At 39.0% G+C, this 23,707-nt stretch overlaps 1 protein-coding gene across 1 annotated transcript in view; it reads right to left on the bottom strand.

Annotated features, from left to right (window-relative positions):
• Nucleotides 1-23,707, bottom strand: part of Dnah5 (dynein axonemal heavy chain 5) — a 249,501-nt gene that overhangs the window by 39,077 nt on the left and 186,717 nt on the right. The window contains exons 59-66 of the mRNA XM_031360281.1: nt 23,013-23,216; nt 18,098-18,277; nt 16,529-16,666; nt 12,747-12,882; nt 11,867-12,183; nt 11,121-11,276; nt 9,833-10,015; nt 383-626 (exon numbers count right to left, since the gene is read on the bottom strand). Of these exons, the coding sequence (XP_031216141.1) occupies nt 383-626; nt 9,833-10,015; nt 11,121-11,276; nt 11,867-12,183; nt 12,747-12,882; nt 16,529-16,666; nt 18,098-18,277; nt 23,013-23,216 (1,558 nt within the window). The remainder of the gene's footprint in view (nt 1-382; nt 627-9,832; nt 10,016-11,120; nt 11,277-11,866; nt 12,184-12,746; nt 12,883-16,528; nt 16,667-18,097; nt 18,278-23,012; nt 23,217-23,707) is intronic.

Raw genomic sequence — 23,707 nt, 5'->3', positions numbered from 1 at the left:
ATTGTTGCTATATGATATGATACTAATGCAAAGTCCATAATACTAATGTCTTGGGATTTACTATTTTATAGCAGTATTTTAATCTCCCATTTTGAAATAAATTCATGAGCATCTTAAAGCATTTCCCAACTACCACAGATAGTACCTATCAAAAGTTTGCACGATTACATAATATTTCTATTTCTAATTTACTAAACTTCTCAAAAGAAATGGCAGAAAATATGATTGGCCACCCCCCATTGCACAGTAATTGCATATAATATCATATAATGTAAAATGCATTATACATTGCATAATGTCCCTGCTTTAATTGGTTGCTGTAATTCTCATTTCTACCTGACTCTATTTTCTTGTGACATTTGTCTTCCATTACCAGACTCACCAGGTCGGTACTCCTCCCGGGCTGAGTTAATTTGAATTTCTGTCTCTCCAGAAATTTCCAGCTTCTGTGTTACCTCCTCAGCGGTCTTTTTGGTGTTGCTCAGCACAATGATGAGACTCTCGTCTTCCACCAGGGACCCCTGAGTGCTTGTCAGGCGATAAAGCAAATTATCTTCGAGCTCCTTCATCCTTCTTTTGTTTGCCGTTACATCCTCCAAGAGATGAGTTCGTTCTTTCTCCAATTCCTATTAATTAACATAAATACATTTTCACTACAAGTGAACCTATTTTGAGTCCATTCCTTGTCACAATAATTATTTCTCTCACATATAACTATTATTTCATACATAATTATTTCTTTTTAGCATCTTTTGAAAGAATTCCACTGTTTCAGTGAGATTGTCTCTTACTTGTAAATTGGAATGGTTCTCTCTTCTCTGAATAACAGCTCTCTGTGATGTAGAGTAACCTAAGTTCTCACAACAGGTACAAATTGAAAACTATCAACAGCCCATCATGGTAGCATATGCCTATAATCCCAGGTCTCAGGAGGTTGAGGCAGAAAAATTACAGGTTCAAGGCCAGCCTGTACTACATAGCAAGAATCTTTCTGAAAAATATACCAAGATAATTTTCTTTTGAATTGAAAACATTTCTTGGACTGAAAATATACCATTCTCTCCAAAATAAGTATATTTTGGGAACTGGGATAGTTCGATGGGTAACACATTTGCCTAAAATGTGTGAAGTCCTGGACCAAACATCCACATCACCAAAAACCAGGTGTGGGTGCATGTTATAGTCCCAGCACTCAGGAGGTAAGGCAAGGGATCCAAGGTCAAGTCTTCCTCAGTTACACAGTGAGTCTGAAGCCAGCCTGTGACACTTAAGCATACACACACACACATACATATGAATATATGTATATATGAATATATACGTGTGGAGGGTATTCAGGGACCACCATAAAAGAGTGGGTAGAAATATTATACCAGAAGTTGGAGCAGGGTCTGAGGTAATACAGTGACTTCTGGACATGGTATAATACTTGGACTCATGAACTCACAGAAGCTGTAGTTGCTAGCCCAGTATCTGGACAAGACCAAGCCAGTCCACATTCACACTCTAGTATAGAGTAAGAGGGTCTTCATGAAATGCCAATCCTAGTGGAGAAGCTATATGGGTTTGATGGCTCCTAGAGGAAGAAGGGTCAGTTTTCCTTAAGGATGTAGTTGACCATGCCCCAATGGATGGCCCATTAGTACATGAGAAACACAAGTTGAATCTGTGAATTATTAAACTTTGAAAAGAGAGAAAACACAAATTTTGGAGTAGGGGTGAATCCGAAAGGAGTTAAGGGAAGAAATTGATCAAAATACACTTCATAGAATTCTCAAAGAATTAGTTATATATTATATATTAATTATGTTTATAATATAATATACAGAATAGCTTTGTATCTCCTCTGAGATATAAATCTTATAGTTCAGGAAGTGATCAAAGCTTTGGGCGATTGCTGTCAATGGTGGCTCTTTCCTTAGGAGCTCAAAGAGAGAAAGGAAGCAATGCAAATGAAATTGAGTAGGTCACAGGAGTGAAGGACATCAGAGAAAATATACTGACTCTAAAGAAAGCTATGTATGAAAGAGAAGTACTTATGTGAAAGACTTTGAAGTTAAAGAAATTATTCAAAAATGGAAAGAGCCATCAGTAAGTACTTCTTATAATTTGTAAAAGAATCATGAATTCCTGAGCTTACCTGAAAAGCTTTCTAAATATAGTGCCAATTGCCAATATGACTAAACATAACAATGTATGGTGCCACATCACCACAATCTTGGGAAACAGAATCTTGAATGTGATTTCAGCAGCAAAATTACACGACAGCCTTTCTTGGGCCTTAGGGTGACTTCCGGAAGCTATACTACAAGTTTACACTATGCACTGCTCAGATCCCTAGGGAAGCATCAGAAGGGGCATGACACAAGTGGGCATTCAGGATACCCACAGCAGATTTCCAAATTCTACTTCCTGATGAAAGAGGCTTAAGTCTTTGCGGCAATGAATCATCTGAAATAATAGTGCATAATGGAAGTACTAGTTAATTACTGAATGGTGTTACCTGTCTGTTAAGATCCAGCTCTCACAAGCCTCAGGAGAAAAAAACCAACTATACTTAGAAAAATGTCTTATTAACCAATATCCAAGCCACTTCACTTTTATGGGTAATATAACCCTTCATTTCTAGAAAGCATCTTATGATTGTGAGAAAAAAAAATACCCATAGTCAGTCTGCAAATTATCCCTTGATTTGATCGCCATCAATATGCTAATCACTCAGCTGGGGATGTACTTCAGTTAATTAAGTAGCACTTTCTTACTCCACACAATACCCTGGCTTTGATCCTCTGTACTGAAAATAAAATAAAGATGATGGATGGATGACAGACAGACAGATAATACATTAGAAAGATGATAGGTAATACATACATACATACATACATACATACATGCATGCATACATATATAGAGTAGGTGGACAGATGATGATAGTGATATAAAGATAAATATTGGTAGCATATATATAAATTATGCATAGATAGATAGTTGATAGGCCAATAGATAGATTAAGCATAGATAATATATAGACAGACAAATATATATGTGATACAAAGATGTATGTATTAGATACTGACAACTCCCAAACTGTGTTTCAAATTCCCATAAACTTCTCCCTGTATAACCTCAGGACCTCAAACAAATGATTTCTATTTAGTACTGTCAGCAGCTCAGCCTTCATCATCACAGCGAGTGGAACTACATACTTCCAACTTCTCAAGCCAAAGCTTTTGAGTACTCTATTTTTTAAAGTAGGGGTGTGAGGTGAGGGTGTTGTTTGTAGGTAATTGTGCCACTTGTGTGCATATAGAGATCAGAGGAAAATTCAGCGGGGTTGGTTCTTTTCTTCTATCTTTAAGTGAGTTTCAAGGATTAAACAGGAGCTCCAGACTTACATACCAATCACGCTCACCCACTGGATCATTTCCCTGTCCCCAGAGTACTTCCTTTTCCCACACTTTACAATAAATTCATGACCAAATTCTGTCATCTCTGTGTCAGAATTCAATCTTTCCTCACTGTCACCACTCTGGTCTGATCTCCCATTGTCACCTCTCCTCTGAATTACAGGGAGTCAGCAGGTCTGCCTGCACCTCTTCTTGTCCCTATAACCTGTTCCAGTGTAGCAGTCAGAAGGATGACCCTAAAACATTAAAATATGGTTTGTATCCAAAACATCCTTCACAGGCTTATCTCTGGGGCACTCGGTCCCCAATTCAGAAGGCTGTAGCATTTTAGAAGGTCTGACTACTAAAGGTAGGGCTATGATGGTTTCTGCCATACCTCTTTACTGTCTGGCTTACAGCCATATGGATAAACCGTCATTGCACACCTGCTGATATAGACTGAGTCATATTATTTTGCTTTCCCAACCTTGTTGAAAGTGTAGCCAGAATAAACCTTTCCTCCATTCAGTTGTTCCTGCCAGGTAGTTGGTCCCAGTGATGAATACATATCTTCCCTCAAAATCCTCCAGTACGAACCATCCCACACAAATTCTAAGATCATCTGTCTCATCAAGTTTCACAAAATGATCTCTTCTCCAATTACTACAGGAATCACATTTCTTACTATTTTGTCAATACAACGGATAATTACTATGTTAGAAGTTCCCATTCATGGGCACATTAGAATCAAACTGGAAGCTTAGTTAGCAGGCTTGAAGCAGGATGGAGGAACTGGGACTCTAGTGTATTCCTAGACAATGTGATACTGCTGGTTTGAATGTAACACTCTGAGACCTGTTACATCAAACACAGCAGTCCTTCTCTTGAGACCTCTTCACTGACTAGTGATTTATCAGGTCTGTTCTTCCCCTACAAAGTTAACTGCCTTCTCTTCTTCAAATCTTTCTTAAATGTACCTTCTCAAAGAGATCCACTACCTACCCTAAAGGTGCAGCCCACCTGATTTCCCATCTCTCCATCTTATCATGCATTGTATTGTTTTAGAGCATATAACACCTTGCAACAAACATGAATACTTTTGCATATGCTATTTATTCCCTTAGGATAGTTGGAGGTTTGACTGTTGTGGTAGTTGTGTTGTTGTTTTTGTTTGGTTTGTCCTGGTATGTTTTGGTCAACTAGTACCATCTGACTATTCTTACAGTGATGCCTGGTACCTCATGTACACTCAACTAATATTATGGAACAAATAACCAACTGCTGTGCTCCTAACAGCAAACTGAAATGGAAAATGAAACAGGAAATCTAATCTCAGTGCCAGGAATACAAAGAATACTCTCTCTCTTCAAAACACGAAGTCAAAAATAAGGACTGTGGTGACAAACTTGCATAAAAGCAAACGGCAAATACCATTCACTCCACTTTATGTTCTAGCCCATGAGTCCTTACTGGTTGAGTGGTTTTGTTGGGCAGGGTCTCCAAATTCTGAAATGACTGAAGCCCAGTGAGCTAGTTACCATGTCAGTATAAAAAAAGAAATTCACCTTAGAGCAAAGCAAAGGTTCAGAACTTGTACACATCTACAATTTGAATTTGCTGAACTGTAGCCACTCAAGGAAAACATGTTCTTCCCACCATTGCTGCCATCTGTCGCACCACATTTGAAGCCTCCCTAGTCGTTACTTTAATTCATTTATTCACTACATGAGAATTTCAAATTTCAGGAAATGTAGAAATTAGCATAAGCAAGTGACATTTACAGGATGCTATAACACATCCGCAGTTTTCCTAAGGTCCCAGGCTTTATGGCTACACTTGGAAATAAAATGATAATAAATTACAACACATCAAAATGTATACATTTCACATAGTATGGCCTCTGAGTTCCTAGGGGTAAGTGCTGTGAAATCTTCATCTGGAACACATACAGAAAGGAATATAAAAGACAGAAAAGATGCTACAGCTAACATCATAAAGATGTATACTTAGATCATTATCTACATCACACTGGCCGTCTATAAAGTCCCATAAGCCTTAAGGTTTTCTTTTCTTTTTTTGTTTGTTTGTTTGTTTGTTTGTTTTAGTGGTGGCACATGCCTTTAATCCTAGCACTTGGAAGGCAGAGACAGGTGGATTTCTGAGGTCGAGGCCAGCCTGGTCTACAGAGTGAGTCCCAGGGCAGCCAGGGCTATACAGAGAAACCCTGTCTCGAAAAAAACAAACAAACAAAAAGCCTGAAGATTGTCATCCATGAAAATATCACATAACTGAACAGTGAAGATAAGAGAGGGATTACATGGCTGCTCAAATTATTTCTCTGCTTCTCAACACGTACACTATTTCTTAATAAGTAGAATTGTTCACAAAAATGTTTATCCATATAGATGGATGGATGGATGGATGGATGGATGGATGGATGGATACATCATTCTATCTAAATATCTATGTTTTCCAAAAATATTCTCTCTAATGAGAGAAGGATTTATGACAAAATTATTTTGATTCACTTTGGGATAACAGCTGAAAAATACTATCTTCTTTTAGACTGGAACTCTATAATCCTGTGTCTACAAAATACAGAAATATGGCTGATTTAAATGTAGTGACTTAGGTTATAGGAAATGACTGAAGGGAAAAAAGAGATCAGCTTAGACCCCCTTATTTACCACCTACAATGAAAAAACTCAGCCATATTAGAAGGTTCAAAGACACTGTGAGAAAAGTAGATGTTAGGAAAAAAAGACCAAAAAAAAAAATCCTTGAGAAAAATAACAGTTAAAAAGTAAGTCATGGGAGAGAGCTTAGTCAGTAAAGAGCTTGCTTGAGTTCAGTCTTCAGCATCCACATGAAAATGTCAGCTCGGATGGAGGTGGAGTGCCTGTAATCCCCATGCTAAGAAACTGGGAACAATAGGATTCGAGGGCCCATTGATCAGTCAGCCTTACCTAATTGGTAAGTACCAAGCCAATGGGAGATTGTACAAAACCAGATGAATGGTGCCTGAGAAACAACAATGGAGTTTTCTACACTCACACTCACACACATGCACACCACACACAAACACAGAAAGAAAGAGAGAGAGAGAGAGCAGGTCTTCTCTTACATTATTAGACTTTACTTTGAGAAAGTTCAGATAACTGTAGTTATTATAATGGTATATAGGAAAAGATAATCTTCTTGTATTATAAAAAGAAACAATAAATAAAACTGTCAATGTAGTCTATCCCCAATGTTTGGAAGGGTTGTTTATTTTGACTGTGCATCTGGCTAATGAGGTGTTAGTAAAGGAATGAGTTTCTCAGTTTTCTCAAGAAGACAGAAAACACTGGCACTGGACCTAGACCTATACAGACTTTATAAGGCTGATGTAAATCTTTTTAAGAACCTAAAATCACCCTTGATACTGTAATCTTCTCCAGCCACCAAAGCTGGGTACTTGTGTTTTTATGTTTATTTTGTTTTATTTTGTTGCAACCAGTAATAGCCAGAATTTCTTCCAAAGTAACAGCATCCATGTCGGCCCAATATAAGAAAATCAAAACCAATCACATTATGCTATCTGCCACAAATGCTACTTATCTCTCTGAAGCCAAGTCTACAGGTAACATCAGAGCCTAGGATGCTGGCCTAAAGGACTGTCCAGATTTTATGTGCTCAACAATACATTCTGCTGATAAAAACCTTGGACCTTACTAAAGTAATAATGTGGCTCTGATGCATCTCTCAAATTACCTCCATATGCTTTAAGTTGGGCCTAGAAAGTAACAGGCACATAGTGAAGGTTACTATTTCCTCAACATGTACTCTACCAGAATTTACACTGATTCTTGCCACAGTGAGGTCAATCACCCATGTGAACTTATAAAGCTGGTGTAAAGCCTCCTCAAACAAGGTCTGAGTTCATGAGCATTACTCATATACTGCAATTAAAAACACAGAGGATATGGGGGAAGAGAGAAGGCAAGAAAAAGAGACAGGTATTTCCCCTTTCCCTTCCAGTGGTAGAGCTCAGAAGAACAAGCCTGATACAGCATGCAGAAAGCATACAGACAGGAGGAGGTGTGGAATCAAAGAATCTGCCCATGGTCTTAACCTAATAAATCTTCAGGTCAGCACAGAAGGGGCCATAAAGCAAAATAACCTCATTGCTATCGAGCCCATGAGAAAGTCGATAGCAACTTCAGCCTCACCATAGTGGTGGTCTCATTAAAACCTTCTGTATCTCATTGCTTAAGCTTCACACATTCCCCAGGGGGAGTGCTGACTCAGAAAAGGGAAGTTTATAAATTATTGGTCATTTTCCCCACTGAACACTAAGCTAGCTATCTCAAAATAGAGTAGCAAAGGGAGCAGACTCTAAGTTATGATTCCAGGGCTTCATTAAGTCAGTGTCTGTTGTGGCTAGCTTTAACTGTCACCTTAACACAGCTTAGAGTCATCTGAGAGGACAGCCTTAGTCAAAGAATTGCCTAGATCAGACTGATCCATGGGCATATCTATGAGGAACTGTCTTGGTTGCTAATTGATTTCGGAGGGCACAACCCACTGCGGGTAGTACTATCAATAGGCAGGTTAGTCTTGAACTGTATACAAAATCTAGCTAAGTATTAGCTAGCCTATAAGCCACCAAGCAGCATGGCCCGGTCTGTATTTGTTGGCTGGGAAGTGAGCTCTTTGTGTGTAATCAAAGGCAGGTTTGCCTTCAGGTTCTTGCCTTGCATTCATACTTTGCCTTCACTAATGGAATGTGCTCTAGAATTCTCAGCTGAGGGGAAAACTTTCTTCCCTCACTTCTTTCCACCAGAGTTCTTGTCACTGCAATGGGGATCAACCCAGAAGACGAGATGTCAGAGGCTCCATGAGTTCTTGAATTTGTTCTGCAATTTATTTAATTGTGAGGATAGAGCATATGTCAGACACAGGCATGGAGGTTGTAGAACAACTTGCAGGAGTTGATTCTATACTTCTACATTGTGTGTATTGGAGACAAGTGCCAATCAATATGCCTGATGGCAGGGGACTTTCCATTTACCAAACTCACCACCAAATTTCCAAAGGTTTATATCAGATTCATCGGGCACACATGGAGGTCTTTTAGATAAGGGGGACTGAGCGGCTAGAGAGATGGCTCAGTAGCTGAGGGCATGCTGTTCTTACAGAAGACCAAGGTTCAGGCCCCAAAGTTCATGCTGGGTAGGGACAACTGCCTGTAATTCAGTTATCAGAGACTGACACTCTCTTCTGGTTCTGCAGGCATCTATATGCATGAATACATATATGTGCACAGAGGCACATGTATGCATTCATACACTCACATAAATAAGCAAATGAAAAAGCTAAAGGTCACATGTGATCTAAGCACAAAGTTTACATCTTATGTGCTAAGAAACATCATAGCCAAATGAAAACAGGGAAGAAAGCTGAAGGTCAGCAAGTAACTGGAATTTGTGATACAAAAAGCTTTTCATAAAAATAAAGCAGCTGAAGAACAGAATAACAACACAGAATAATGACTGTAATGGCAGTTACATTGTCTCTGCCTCAGACTTTACGAAAACATGGCACATCTGGCTGGGTTGATGATTGTGTCTGCAACACAAGTGTAGAGACTTAAGTTTGGAGCTCAAGAATTGATGGAAAATACCAGGCATTGTAACATGTGCCTGCAACCCTGGCACAGGGAGGTAGTGGCTGGGATAGGGGCAGGGGTGAGGTAGGGTGGTGCACTTAGGGACAGGAGAATCACTGAAGCTGACTGGCTGGCCAGAAAACCTGAAGTGACCAGCTTCCAGTTTAGTGAGAGGTCACACTTAAAAAATATGGAGTAGCACTTGTTGCTTTTGTAGAGAACCCAGGTCCAATTCCTAGCACCCATATGGCAGTGTACAAGCATCTAGAACTCCAGTTCTAAAGGACCCAGTACCCTCTTCATGCCTCTATAGGCACCAAACATGCTTGTGGAGTACAGATATACATACAGGGAAAACAATGATAAGAGTTGTTATTATTTTATATATACCATTAATACTAATAACATGATGATGATAAAATTTGAAACTAAAAATGGTAAGGTAACCATTGAGCAGTACCCAAGGTATATCTCTGGCTTCTACATACACTTACATACACCTATATAAACATGCACATCCACACACCACAGCATAACACATATATTCAGAGGAATACATGTGTAGATAGATAATTGGCCAACATTTTCCTCTTCATGGAAAAAGAAAATACTCAAGAATTAATGTGAACTTTAGATTCCAGATTAATGGCTCCTAAAGCTATATTAGAGCTAAGATACAGGGCACAGGAAAACCATAGGGATAAGGGAGAAGTCAGTCTCATGACGACATTCATACTATTTTTGACAATGAAATACAGTGCAGTAAAACAACAGGAGTCTGCTTTGGTTTCCCCACCTGCTTCTCCGTGAGGATGACTCTCCCCAGTAACTGATCCTCCAGGCCTTTCACAGTGACAGTGAAGTCGATGATGGATGTCCGAGCACTTATTTCTGGGGTATAGGCTGGATTTGGTAGCTTGGTAGTGATGTAAAGTTTAAAGCCGTCCATGACATCCAGTTCCTTGTCACCAACCTTCACCTTTTTTATAAAAAGAAAGTTAGACAGAGGATAAATACATCTGAGTCTTTTTCATATTGGATCAGTTATTGCTTTGATCAATTTGTAACTGGATATGATTTGTATATTAAGACATAAAAAGAAATTGTCATTAGGTACTCACAGAGCTTCAAGACACTAAGATATGAGACGAGAGGCAGGGAGGAGAGGAGAGGCAAAGGCAAAGAGAAAGAGAGGGAGCTAAGTAGACAGTCATGGCCCCCAGTAGAAACATGGGGGCACCTATGCATCTCAAAATTTTAACCCAGAAATATTCCTGTCCAAAGAAAAGACAGGGACAAAAAAATGGAACATAGACTGAAGGAAAGGCCATCCAGAGACCTCCTCACCTAGGGATGTATCCTATCTGCAGACACCAAACCCCCACACTATTGTTGATGCCAAGAAGCGCTTGCTTTCAGGACCCTGATATGGCTGTTCCTTGAGAGCTTCTACCAACACCTAACCAATATACATGCAGATTCTCACAGCCAGTCATCTAACTCATCCCAATGGAAAAGCTAGGGGAAGGACTAACAGAGCTGAAGGGGATTGCAACCCCATAAGAAAGACTAAACCCAGAATCTAAGGAAAAGCTAACCCATTGAGAATGATGAGATGGCTTACCACCCACATACTGAAGTTCGAGAAGTTACACAAACAGGACCCAAAAATGGCAGGAGAGAGCAGGGAAGGAGTGCTGGTTTACAGCAGTCACTGGATGGGGCTAAGATGAGGATTTAAACACATGTGGATTTGTGTGGCTTGAATTTTTCACCAGTGCCACATAACTTAGTACCAAAGATTTCATAAGCGTGCCCTTATCTAGACAGAAGGAAGGTGGGACATAAAGGGTCTTAAAGTTTGCAACAGCCAGAAATTAAAATAGAATTCATTTCTTCATTACAGAAGTAAAATAGATAAGCATTACAAAATTCCTAATCTATCAATAATTTAGCCTCTACTCAAGAAGAGCAGAAAAACATCTCCCCACAACTGGCTCCACTTGCAGCCTCTTGAAAGCTTCTGTCTCCCGTACCAGGATGCACTATTGCCCTACATACTGGTATCAATGGGTTTAACATACCTTAAAAGTAGATCCCGTTTTAATGAAGTTTTTTTCCAAAACATTGTCCAGAGCAGGATCTAATTCCTCCCCAACATCTTCAATGAGCAAAGGCCTTCCAAGGGAAAGGCTGTCCTCCAAGTGATTTCTAAAGTACTTATGGTTTAGAGATGTGATCTAAACATGGGATGGGATCACCAGGTTACTTTGGACAGACAGGCACATGATGCAATACACAGTAATATCATGTGACCTTTATAACACTCTGCCCCAGGAAACAAACAAAGACATAGAAATCCTGGGCTGGAAGCCATGCTGTGATATGGTGCATAAAACTCAAACTGTTTCCATTCTACCTTTAATAGACAAATTACCTACTATGTAGCAAGTGAGGGTAGTACGAGATACCTCTGCTTCTCCCTGCCCTCCACCATTCACTGGTGCCCACTGCTGGACAATTAAAAGTCTATATGTGAGCACTGCATATATAGAGTGCTCTCCTTCTTCTGACTATCATAGAAAGCTGTGACTTTAACAGATGAGCTATGACTCACTGAAATATGGTAGTAGTACATGTGCCCAAAATGCACAATACAATTATGGGAAATATTTTGTTATTATATATAAGCTTACATCTCTATTTAGGATTCCAAGCAAAACACATAAGATTTTCAAATATTTCTCTCTTTTGGTGGGGAGGGATATGAGAGGGCTCTATAAAAAAAATATATAATTGATGTGTATAAATGTAGTCAAACAGAAATCACCTGGAGTTCATTTTGGCTTTCTTTATTCTTAATCCAGATCTTGCCTTGAGTCTGAGGATCGATTAGCAAAGGATAACGTGATGCTTTTGTGACAATAATTCCATTCTGGATGGACAGGTCATCATTTGGAAGGCCTTGCAGATTCCATTCACTGATAGTAGGGGCATCAATCAACATCTCATTGAGATTTAGATCATTCCCAAATGGGATTTTACGGGCTTTCATTTCCTTCTTCCAATCATATAACAGGAGATCTCGAAACTCTTGGTTAAACGGACCAGAGTATGATAGAAAAGCCGTTGCCAGCAACACATCCCCTAAAGTGGAAAGCAAGAATATTTTGTAACTCTCCATGCAATTGAATAACTCACTAAAATTGAAAAGGAAGTATGAATAAACAACCATTCTTTTAAACTAAAAATCCACAGTCAACCTGTAAGCACAGGCTGCCAGTGACTTTGATCAATAAGCATGAGTTTGACTGACTGCTGAACAGACTGAAAATAATCTTATCAAGAAAGGACTATCAGAAGTTAAGCATCGGGTCATCATAACTTTGTTGTAAAAGAGTGACCTCTAGCTCAAAAATGTAACTTTAAAAACCAGACAAGGCAGAGCCATCATCAAAGTGTCTGTGATCAATATCCCACACTTTTAGAAGTGTTTGAAAGTGAATTTAAAATAAGAGGTGTGCAGGTCATTGGCCCATGAAGTCAGGACACATGTGTACCAGAAAATTACCCACCTCCTTGAAATGCTTGTAGACGCACAAACACACATATATGAATTTGAAATAAGCAAGTACTGTTTGATTCAAGCTTAGGGCCTCTGCTGCCATCAGAGTTAACACACAGTCTCACTAATGAAAGAGTTTACATACCTACGAGCCGTTTAGTCTGTGCAGCAAACTCTTTACTTTGTTCTGTCCATCGCTCCTTTTCACCTGCCAAGCCACTGATAAGCGTGGACGCCGTCTGCATCTTATGCCTGCACCTATCGGCATCTTCAAGCAAGGTCTGAAGGAGGCCAAAACAAAGAAGAAAACCTTTCCTCAGACAAAAGAGCAGCTACTCATTCAAATGTGTGACTTTAAAGCATGTATTTTCTGCCTTCTTTGACACATGGAAGGCCTATTTCACAAAAAAATAAAAAAAATAGATTCTAGCTCTGTATGTCTATGCTGGCTCTGTCTTGTCTCTGCTTCTCTGCCCAGTTCCTTGAGCCCAGCAACCAAATCCTCCCCAGTTTTAGGAAAAGAAAAATGGCAGCCATTTCTATCACTTATTAATAAAATCAGACATGATAGCATCATGCGACACAATGTATGTAAAGAATGCCAATTCTTAGGAAAATATAATTAGGAGTATCTCTCATGTGAAACCCTGCTGTCTCCAATGCATCACCTAAGGCCACATTGCATTTCACATTAGAAGAAGCTTAAATTTTAACCTCACTGGACTCCAAGACTCCTGCACAAATCTCAGCCTCATATAAGTTATCATATATTTCTTAGCTTTCCTTGAGATAGCAAAAAGACTCTAAAGCAGACTTCCATATCTTATGGTCACTCCAAACCTAATGCCACCCCCAATTTCTAGTGCTGCTGATGGAACCCTGGGCTTCAGGCATGCTGGACTTTTATGTTGCTGAACTATTACTCCCAGGCCCTAAAACTTCTCATCTTCTATATAGATGTTTAAGAGGTAACTTCTAGTTCTTCATGTGAATGTATAGGAAATGAAGTCAGTTTGGACAAAGTGGTGGACATCGGCGGAGGCCCATCTTTAACAAATACATACTTGACAGTTTACAAGGTGAGTTCACTGGGAATATCTACAATTTCTGGAAAGTTGAAACTGTTCCAATATTTTTGCTTTAGTGGCATTACTTAAATCTGCATTTAAATCATCATACAGTACTGATACAGATACTCTAAACTGATTAAAAACTTCTTGCAATGTTTATGCCCCCAAAATATTGCAACATTTTATTAAGTTAAAAATTTAGATAATGAAACAGAATTACTAAGTGTTCTGTTGCTAAATGGGTTTAAAGTATATGTAATATATGTAGCATATGTTCAGATATAAGAACAAGGTATTATTTATATTCCACTCCAGGATTCCCTAAATACATTTTCTATAATGAATAGATTGCTTTTGTAAGAGTAACACAATACAGAGCCTTGAAAAGGAGAGATACTTAATCCAATCTGTTCTCATCTTCCTTCTGGAGTTTTGTCTTCCTTTTAGTTAATGAAAAATAACCAAAAACATACTTTTGTGTTATATCCCCATCATAAATGTTTATTTGCTTCATCCCAAGAATAGAGATATGGATTCTATGGTATTTGATTTGAAATAATTTATTTAAAACAAGGTTTTCAATAAAAAGATATTCTTAATTGCATTTTGTCAGAATTCCCCATCATTACTTATATCCAGCTGATTAAGAAAACCGTTAGGCCCTAGTTCCCTGTCTTTGTTCTCTAGGTTCCCAAGTTCCTCTGGTTACTGTGCTATAGGAAAAGAACAGTTAGTGGTTATGGTAAATAGAGAGAAGAGAATAGTTCTGGCTAGTGGTTGGGTATAGAACACCTTGGTCCAACTCTGAGGTCTGGTCTCTGTTAACTGGGCAGTAAGCTAGCTAGGAGAAGGCCAGAGAAGTTGGACCCTAAGACAATGCACTATGCTCTCTGTGGACAGTAGCCAGGACACTCTTTGAAGAGGCCATGTAGGCCTGGGCTACAATGAACTGCAGACTAGAACAACTTTGGGAAATCAATAAGCACTTCTCAGCTTCATCCAGCCCTAGGGATAAAGAAAGTGGAACAAAAATGACTGAATATAATGTTCATAAGTTGGTGGCAGTGGGCTCATGCGAACGTGTTTCAGCTTAAAGAAATTTAAAATTTGTTGAAAATCAAGTTTTCAAGCTATAGTCATATTTTTACAATAGCAGTTTTCTGAGTTCCTTTATCTAAACTAATAAACTAATAAATGAAGTAATAAGCTTTATCTCAACTAATAAAAAGATCCTCTATAACAGCCATAGGAAAGAGAATGAGTGACTGAAAGCCTGCTAAAATGTAAACACAATAACAATAGAAAAGAATGTTTTATTTAGGTGTGCTTCTGGATACAAGTGAATATCCAGAAAGATAGAAATTAATACTCTCCCCTCCTGCTTTTTAAAGTGGACTCTGTAGTTGAAATGACAATTTTCTCTTTATAGAAGTGACCCCACTGAGTAGAAATACACAAGGCCAAGCAGGTGCTACTGGCTTACTCCTGCAGAGCATCCTTAGAGGCACTCCCTCACAGCTTCTGGGGGATTTTGATCTTCAAGAGATGCAGTGTGTATTTTGTGTGTTATGAAACTGCAGAGTCACAAGCAGGTATCTTAATCTGGACAGGGGGCACTTCCAGGAAATATTCGAAGAAAGATTCACTATGGTTCCCATATGCTACGAAACTGCAGAGTCACAAGCAGGTGTCTTAATCTGGTGTCAAATGCCTGAAGAAATTGTAGAGAAAAGGCATTGGAGTTTCTAAGTTATACTATGAAATATAAAAGTGTATTTAAAATAGTAAGAAAACAATTAAAATGGTTTTATAACTTAGAAACTCCAATGCCTTTTCTCTACAATTTCTTCAGGCATTTTTACCTGAATGTTAATTTACAGATGTCAGCTGTGTCCAATCTGGCCTCCCTTCACCATAAGACAGTAAGTATTGGTAACCTAAGCATTCATAGCCACCTCTGCAAGTGAGGAACCCAGAAGCTTTATCTGAATGCACTCTATATTAAATCCACTTTGATTTTAGAAGGAAAGGGTCCCCCCAGGAGAACTGGGATTTTATAATAGATGACAGGTCTGGGGACCTGGATGCTAGCAAATACAAAATCCTTCCCCCAACACCTCTTTCTCTCTGTGTGTCTCTCTCTGCCTCTCTCCCTCTGTGTGTGTGTGTGTGTGTGTGTGTGTGTGTGTGTGTGTGTGTGTGTGTGTGAGAGAGGGAGAGAGAGAGAGAGAGAGACAGAGACAGAGACAGAGACAGAGAGACAGAGACAGAGAGACAGAGTCAGAAAGAGACAGAGACAGAAAGAGAGATGAGAAATTTGTAGACAATTACCGTGCATTAGAATATGCTCCTACTATCAGCTACATCCATGTAACAGGGAGGCCCTAAGTCAACATCAAAATATCCAAGTCCTGCCCAGGCTGTGATTGATCAGCTTAAAGCCAGAACTCTCCGTTGGTATTTCTGTGCTCTGGCTGCTTTATGAAAAATAAAACTATCTGCCCTACCTACTTATCAAACTGTTTGAAAGATTAAATGTACTGATGTGGGAAGAGACGACTTCAGATGCACAGGTATTCTCTCTATGCTCATGCATAGAGCGACTTAAACAGTTACCCCTAGAACCAGTTTCTAGAGGTATGCCCGAATGGACCATGCTGACACTTACTTATCAGTGGCTTTGGGTGTTAGTTAGAAACAAAGTCAAGGACTCAGTGGAGGATCATGTGCTGTTGGTGCATTATAAAACTCAGTGAACTCTTGCAGGAAACCAACCCTTCAAAGAAAGACGTGATAGGAGTGAGTGCTCACAAGAACAGAATGTGTGAGCATCCCTCCCATGCCAACTATTGCCTACCTGCTTTTCCATCATGGCCTGTTCATACTCTGCCTGTACCACATCAAGCTCTGCTTGTTTGGCATCCAGCTCAGCCTGGGCTTTCTGAAGGTCCTGCATGGCTAGGACATGACGATTCTCTTGCACTATCAAGTTGGCCTGCAGGGGAAATAGGGTGAGGAAGAAGCAGGGAGGCTCCAGGCAACCACAGTTTAGATGGTGGGAGTTCCACTATGACACCTGCTTACAGCAGTGCTTTACTCTGCCTCTGCAATCACCTCAAACTTCATGAACCCAAACCCAAATATTAGTGCCCATTTTTATCCATGCTTATAACCATAAAATTATAAAGCATTAGAACAATAATCAGCAAATTTTTTTCTATACAGTGCTAGGCAAAAATACCTAAAAAACTATTTTAGGCTACAGAGGCCAAAATACAAAATGAAAGCTTTTAAAGATGTATTTTTTAAAAAACATTTTCATAAGTCAACACTATAGATGACAGGCTAGATTTGTCTTTCAGTGGAAGCGGAAATATGAACCCTGGAGAAAAGCTTTCATTGTTCTACCTTTTGGAGAGTCTTTGTTTAAAGATTTCAGTCACCTATTCTTAAGATAAATGTGATAAAACAAGAAGTATACGTTATTATGATTGCTTGGAAAATATAAAAAAAGAGTGCCACATACTTCGCATGACCAATCTTGAGCTTGCTGCAACCTCCAGTGATTAGTTTCCATAATATCAGCAAGCATGGTATCAATTATTTGCTCTGAGATTCTCTGACTCTGAGTGAGTCTTTGATGCTTTACATAGTTCTGGAAAGCTGAGACTCAGTCTCTAAATCCTGCATTATCCCCTTGACATTCTTGATTATTTTATCATATTTATTAAGTTTATATAAATTATTATATATTAAGTTTGGGTAGCTAGCAATTATAAGTAAGTCTTAGATTATGGTTGGGAAAGATCAATGGTACAATAATAAAATCAAGCTATGAAATATGATTGTTAAGACATGAGTATTAGATTTCGTGTTTTTTAAATGTATTCATCTCTCTGTTTGCTAAAGACTGGTGTCTTTGTAATAGTGATGGCAAAATAGAAATAACACTCATAAATTCAGCTAAATGTAGGGTTAGGCTCAAAATCACAGTTAATTACAAATAGCTGACATACTTGTCTGAGGTGCAATAGAGGGAAAGAGAAAGTTCTACCTTCCTTCTTCAAAGACCCAGAACTTCTGGAACCAGGATCTATGTCTTAACCCTGTCTCATTCATAGGATTCCTTTGCTTAAGATTTTGAACATTGTTGGAGAATATTCTGTGCCCTAATTTTCTGTTTTATGTTTAAGCAACTCACAACAGACTCAGTGTCTTGATGAAGAATTAAAGCATGCTTAAAAGCCCCTGAAATTTTGGAGCCATGTTTTAAAGATGAAAGAAACATCTTGGTCTCCATCATTCAGAACCTCACTCTCTCATGGATCTGAGGACAAATACACTCTGTCAAAGCTCCTGTACAAAGACCAATTGACCCAGAAGTTCTCCCTGGCACGGGTTGCAGGGTTCACCCTAGGGTGCCTACCTTCAGAGGGAGCACCTCCTTGTTTATAGAAAAAAAGGAAGCCATAGCTTTGGTCCAGGAACAAAGACCAGCAACATTCCCACAGACGCGCTTGGCCGTCTCAATGTTGTAGTCGGACATTTCAAAGTACGGATTCAAAAATTCTATCACCTCTTCATTGATCATGTCTTTGGGGAATTGCTATAGAAAAAGAATGTGAAATCATGTCAAAATACTTATTTTATGAGGTATATCTAAACTCACATTCTGCTTTCAATGTAAAAGAAACTAGTAAGCATTCAAAGCTAGACAAATGGTTTGTGTCTTATTTGTTTGCTTGTTTGCTTGCTTGTTTTTGTTTGTTTGTCAGTTGTCTCCTGATATTGAAAGGTTTAAAGCTGAAAGCATAGTGTGGAATGATTGTAAAAGACGCCTCCCAACATGTGCTCTGACCCTGGTGCAGACGTCCTCCCTGGTTAAATACACTGGAGTGCAGCAAAAGAGTTTAGGTGATGAACACTATTACAGCAATTAGAATTTCAAATGCAATAAAAACTTCTTTCCATTAATCCTAAATAGGTGAATTATAAACCCATAGTATTAACAACAAAGAAACAAACACACACAGCTATATTCAGGCTAAGGACAAATAGATTTAGCATTTATCAGCAACTAAATGCTTAATAGATTCAGACAGAAGTTCTATTAAACTCACATGAAATGTGAGAGCAATAACGTGGACATTGCACCTTGAGAATGATGAATTAATTTTTAATCATAGAGCTTTTACAAATATGAGAGAATTATTATCTCCTGGAGAAATGTAATTTTAAGACACAGTAGAAATGGATTTAGAATGCCTTCCTGCACCAGGAAGGAAAGTCCAGCCATGATGAAATTGAATGTTTAAAAAAATAATGTTTTCTCTTCTAAAACAGTGATTATTTTCCAAGTATAAATAAATCAAGCAACTGGGTGTAATTGCATAGATTAAACCTTCACAGACCATGTATAGCAGAGTAGAATACCCTTGTATTCAGACCTTTCTTGTCACAAGTTTCTTTCATGAGACTTAGAAAATAGTAGAGACAGGTCTCATAAGCAGTGAACTTCCATCAAATGCACAAGGAGGGATGTGGAGTCATTCACAGGGAATGTATTCAAAGTCCAACTGCACTGTCACCCAGTCTCCTAGTTGCCTGGGCAAGTCAACAACCCATGGATTTCATAGGCTACTCATTTCTGTAGCAGAGAAAAGGCACCTTACAATGCCATAGCTTCAACAGTCACATGAATGATGCTGAATTGAAAACTGAAGGAAAGATGGTGCTGACGGTGTTGTTTGAAGAATGGGTATGGAATAGGTATTTCCAATTAGTTGTCTTAAGATCTAAATCTGGAAGATAAGACAGTAAAACTTCTGGAAGGAAAACGTAAGAGGATTTATTCTGCCTCAGAGGAAGCCAAGATATAAATGGAACACAAAAAGTGCTATTATGGAGAATATCAATAAAGAGCCCTACATTAAAATTAAGAACCTCAGCTTAGCAAAAGACAGCAGTAATAAAGTGAACAAGCCAGAAAGTGGCTGAAGATATTTGTAGCATTCATAAAGTATTTGAAATCCAACAGACAAAGTTTAACAATGGGCTGGAGAGAATGAGCTCGGTGCTAAAGAATACATGGGGTTCCTGCAAAGGACCCATGTTCTTCACACCTGCACAAGGTGGCTCAGTCATTGGCAAGTCCAAGTCCAGGATCCTGACTTCCTTTTGCAGCACATGTAGGCACAAGACACACACACATGCAAGCAAACACTCAAATACATCAAATGAAAATAATTAAATCTTTAAAACTGGATTTAGCAGAAGAGGGCAAAAATATTGTAAGAGACAAAGAATCAGAGAGTTTCAAGTGAGATTATGTCTCCTAGGGATGCCAGAAACTACACTGACAAAGTTTCATGACCCACATGACTTGCCCAAATGTAAGGTGAACAAGGCATCATTAGACACACCAACGAGGGCAAGGGAAACTCCATAAGGTCAAACCCTACACAAAGAACTACAGGAGCTAAGGAATGCTATGAATGGGAGAAATAGTCTTTCCCAAGGAAAAGCAAACCAATTTGTTATCCAGTACCTAATGGTCTGCCTTGGAAACACATGTATCAGTAACACTATACAAACTGAGCAAGTTGTATTTATGTATTTAGTATTGCAAATGTATGTACATATGCACATATAACAATTGATGAAAATGGAGGCCATGAATTTTAAAGAGAACAAGGAGAGGTGTATGAGAGGGGATTGAAGGAGGAAAGAAGAGAACAGAAAGATGATGTAATTATAAGTTCAAAAAATAAAAGAAATAATTACACACAGAGAGAGAGAGACCCAAATAAGCACTTAACATAAAAATTTCTGAAAGGTTTACAAACCCACTCAAAGATTTTCAGCATCATTAGCTGTCACCAAAATGCAAATTAAGCCCATAACAAAGAAAACTGCTTCTATCTCACTCAAGGACAATGAAAAGCAGAAAACAGTACGGCTATGGGTGTGAGTACACAGTAAGTCTTGCTGCTGAGTATGTGACAGGACTTAAAAAAAAAAAAAACAAAAAACAAAAAACAAAAAAAACCTCTTTCCTACAGTCTACAGAAACTGAGAAAATGTGTACCATCTATGTCTCAAAAATCTGACTCTTATAAATACTGCCAACAAAAAAATACATGCGTATAGCCTCCAAAGGTCTTGTACGTCAGTACAGACACCAGATTCATTTGTAACAGCCAAAACTTAGTGACAACCCCAAAAACTCCTTCAACAGTCCAGTGGACAAATGGAAGCATTCACATGGTTCACACTGGGGTTAATTCAAAACTCTCGTGGAAATGACTGTAAACATTTCAGAAAATCTAAATATTAGTTGTTATTTTTATTTAAGGCTGATTATGTTTGCCCCACCTGGGGATCCATCCCATATACAGTTACCAATCCCAGACACTATTGTGGATGCCAACAAGTGCTTGCTGACAGGAGCCTATAGAGCTGTCCCCTGAGAGGCTCTTCCAGAGCCTGACATATACAGAGGTGGATGCTCAAAGTCAACCATTGGACTGAGCACAGGGTCCGCAATGGAGGAGCTAGAGAAAGGACCCAAGGAGCTGAAGGGGTTTGTAGCTCCATAGGAGGAACAACAATATGAACCAACCAGTACCTCCATAGCTCCTAGGGACTAAACTACCAACCAGAGTACACATGGAGGGACTCATGGCTCCAGACGCATATGTAGCAGAGGATGACCTTGTTGGACATCAATGAGAGGAGAGGCTCTTGGTCCTATGAAGGTTTGATGCCCCAGTGTAGTGGAATACCAGGACAGGGGAGTCGGAGCAGGTGGAATGGTGAGGGGGAGGGAGTGGGGGAGGGAACAGTGGGTTTTCAGAGGGGAAATGAGGAAATGTGATAACATTTGAAAAGTAAATAAAGAAAATATCTAATAAAAAAAAGGCTGATTACATTCACTCACAATTAAATATTTGTATTTAAAATAAAGGCAACCTGTGGTCAAAGCTCAGTTTCTCCTGGCTTTACTAGGTTTCCTATCACCTACTCTTTGTAGGTCACTGGCACCAGCTGCACCTGTGTGGTGTAATTCTACAAGATGTCATGCTGTCTGCCTCTCCAGACCTGAGTCTCCAGCATCATTTTTGGAGTTTGAAACTGGTCTTCCTGGAGTTATTGTACTGTACAAACACTGAAAACCAATGTCTTTGTTCTCTATTTCTTTTTTCTTATTTTCTTCTTCAAAATAAAGTCTAATTATTATATACTTACCACACAGCCCTGCCCAATCATATACTAGAAGGCCATAACTGATAAGGAATGCAAAGTCACCTTTTACCACAATTAAGAATAAATCTCATCTACACAGTGAATGAAGGTCAAAGCAAGGCCTCATACCATGTGATTTCATATGTGAGAATTTCTAAACAAGCAATGATGATGAAGGAGAGAAGAGAATAACATTTACTTTATGTGAGGTAACTGACTTCCTTTAAGTTTGAAAGAAACTCTAAATATATTTTTCTGCTTTGGGTGATGATTAATATGTGTATACATATTCATTAAGCAGGACTTTTAAAATTTGAACATTACATATACAATAAAATTACAAATTTACAGATTACTTCCCCAATAGTACTACAGTCAACATCAAATTGTAAATGTGATCACAGGCAGTAGATTATGGGTATCTATAGACCCTCCCCAAAACACACCAAGAATATTCATGAGAAATATCATGTCTGTACTGAACACATACAGAATTCTTTCTCAGCCCTGGCCCTAAACAATATTGTGTAACAAACTGGACATGGTGACACATGCTTGTGAGCCCAACTCTTGAGAGCCTGAGGCTGATGACTCACGAGCTCAAGTAGGATATATAGTGAGGTCATCTAAGGAGGACAAAACGCATAGTGACCAGGCAGCATTTACATGGTGTTGGGGTCATAAATAATCTAGCAATCATTTACAGCATACAGGAGGACAGGCACAGATAGACGCAAAGCTTGTGTGACTTTACAGAAGGAGCCTGAGCATCCTTGCATTTCTGCATCCACTGGGAGTCCTGAAAATGCTGAGGACAACCTCATCTGTTTTTATAGGTGGATAGTCCATCCATTTATGTAGACTCATTAGAATGACTCTGCCAACTTTTATTGGAGTTTGCCTGTCAACATAGCTGAAAATGCCAGAAAAGTTCTAACACTCGTGTCCGAAAGAGAAAACTCTACTACAAAAGAATACTCACATACATTTCCAAACTACAAATGCAGAATTAATTATTCTTAGAAATGAGTTCTATTAAAAGGCAAAGCTACGACAGACTGGGTTCCCTCTTAGTCCATTCCTATTGAAAGACCAACCTGAAGGTTCTGGAGAAAGTTTCCTGCAGTCATCAATTTCAAAGATTCCTGCCAGGAAGGCACAGTGCAGCTTTTGTCCAGGTCAATTTTCACCGCATTGACCCTCCTCTGAAACAGCAGCAGCACGCAGTCCATGATCCGCATGATGAGGTGAGGGGGTCGGCCTAGCGTGCGCACTGTAGCGATGTCAGAGGGCTTGATGGTCTGTGGGATGGAGCATCGAGCTCAGATAAGGAAATGCAGACAAACAAACTTTGCTGTCTGAATGCTGGTGTGCCAACAGAGGACAGGTAGCACTTTCAAGTTAAGAGTCGTAAGGCTTATTGCCACATTTAAGCCCAAAGAAATGAATGTCCTACAAAGTCAAAAGTTCTTTACAATTCTCTTTTCAATTTTATTTTTTAATTAGCTTACAAACCCTGCACCTTCTCATGTTTATTTTTTTAAGATATTTCATTTTTCATTATGTAACAGGGGTGGTGTATGCATGTGAGTGCAGGTGTCTGTGAGGTTAGAGCATCAGACTGCTCTAGGGCTGGAATTACATGCCGTTCTGATCTACCCAACAGTGTGCTATCAACTGGACCTGAGCTTTCTGCAAGAACAGTACATATTTTTTCCTTTTCTTTTTTTTATTATTTTCTTTATTTACATGTCATATGATTTCTCCTTTCCCTGTTTCCCCTCAAAAGGAA

This window comes from Mastomys coucha, unplaced genomic scaffold, assembly GCF_008632895.1.
Source record: "Mastomys coucha isolate ucsf_1 unplaced genomic scaffold, UCSF_Mcou_1 pScaffold8, whole genome shotgun sequence".
Lineage (NCBI taxonomy): Eukaryota > Metazoa > Chordata > Mammalia > Rodentia > Muridae > Mastomys > Mastomys coucha.
This window is presented reverse-complemented; position numbering and strand designations above follow the sequence as displayed.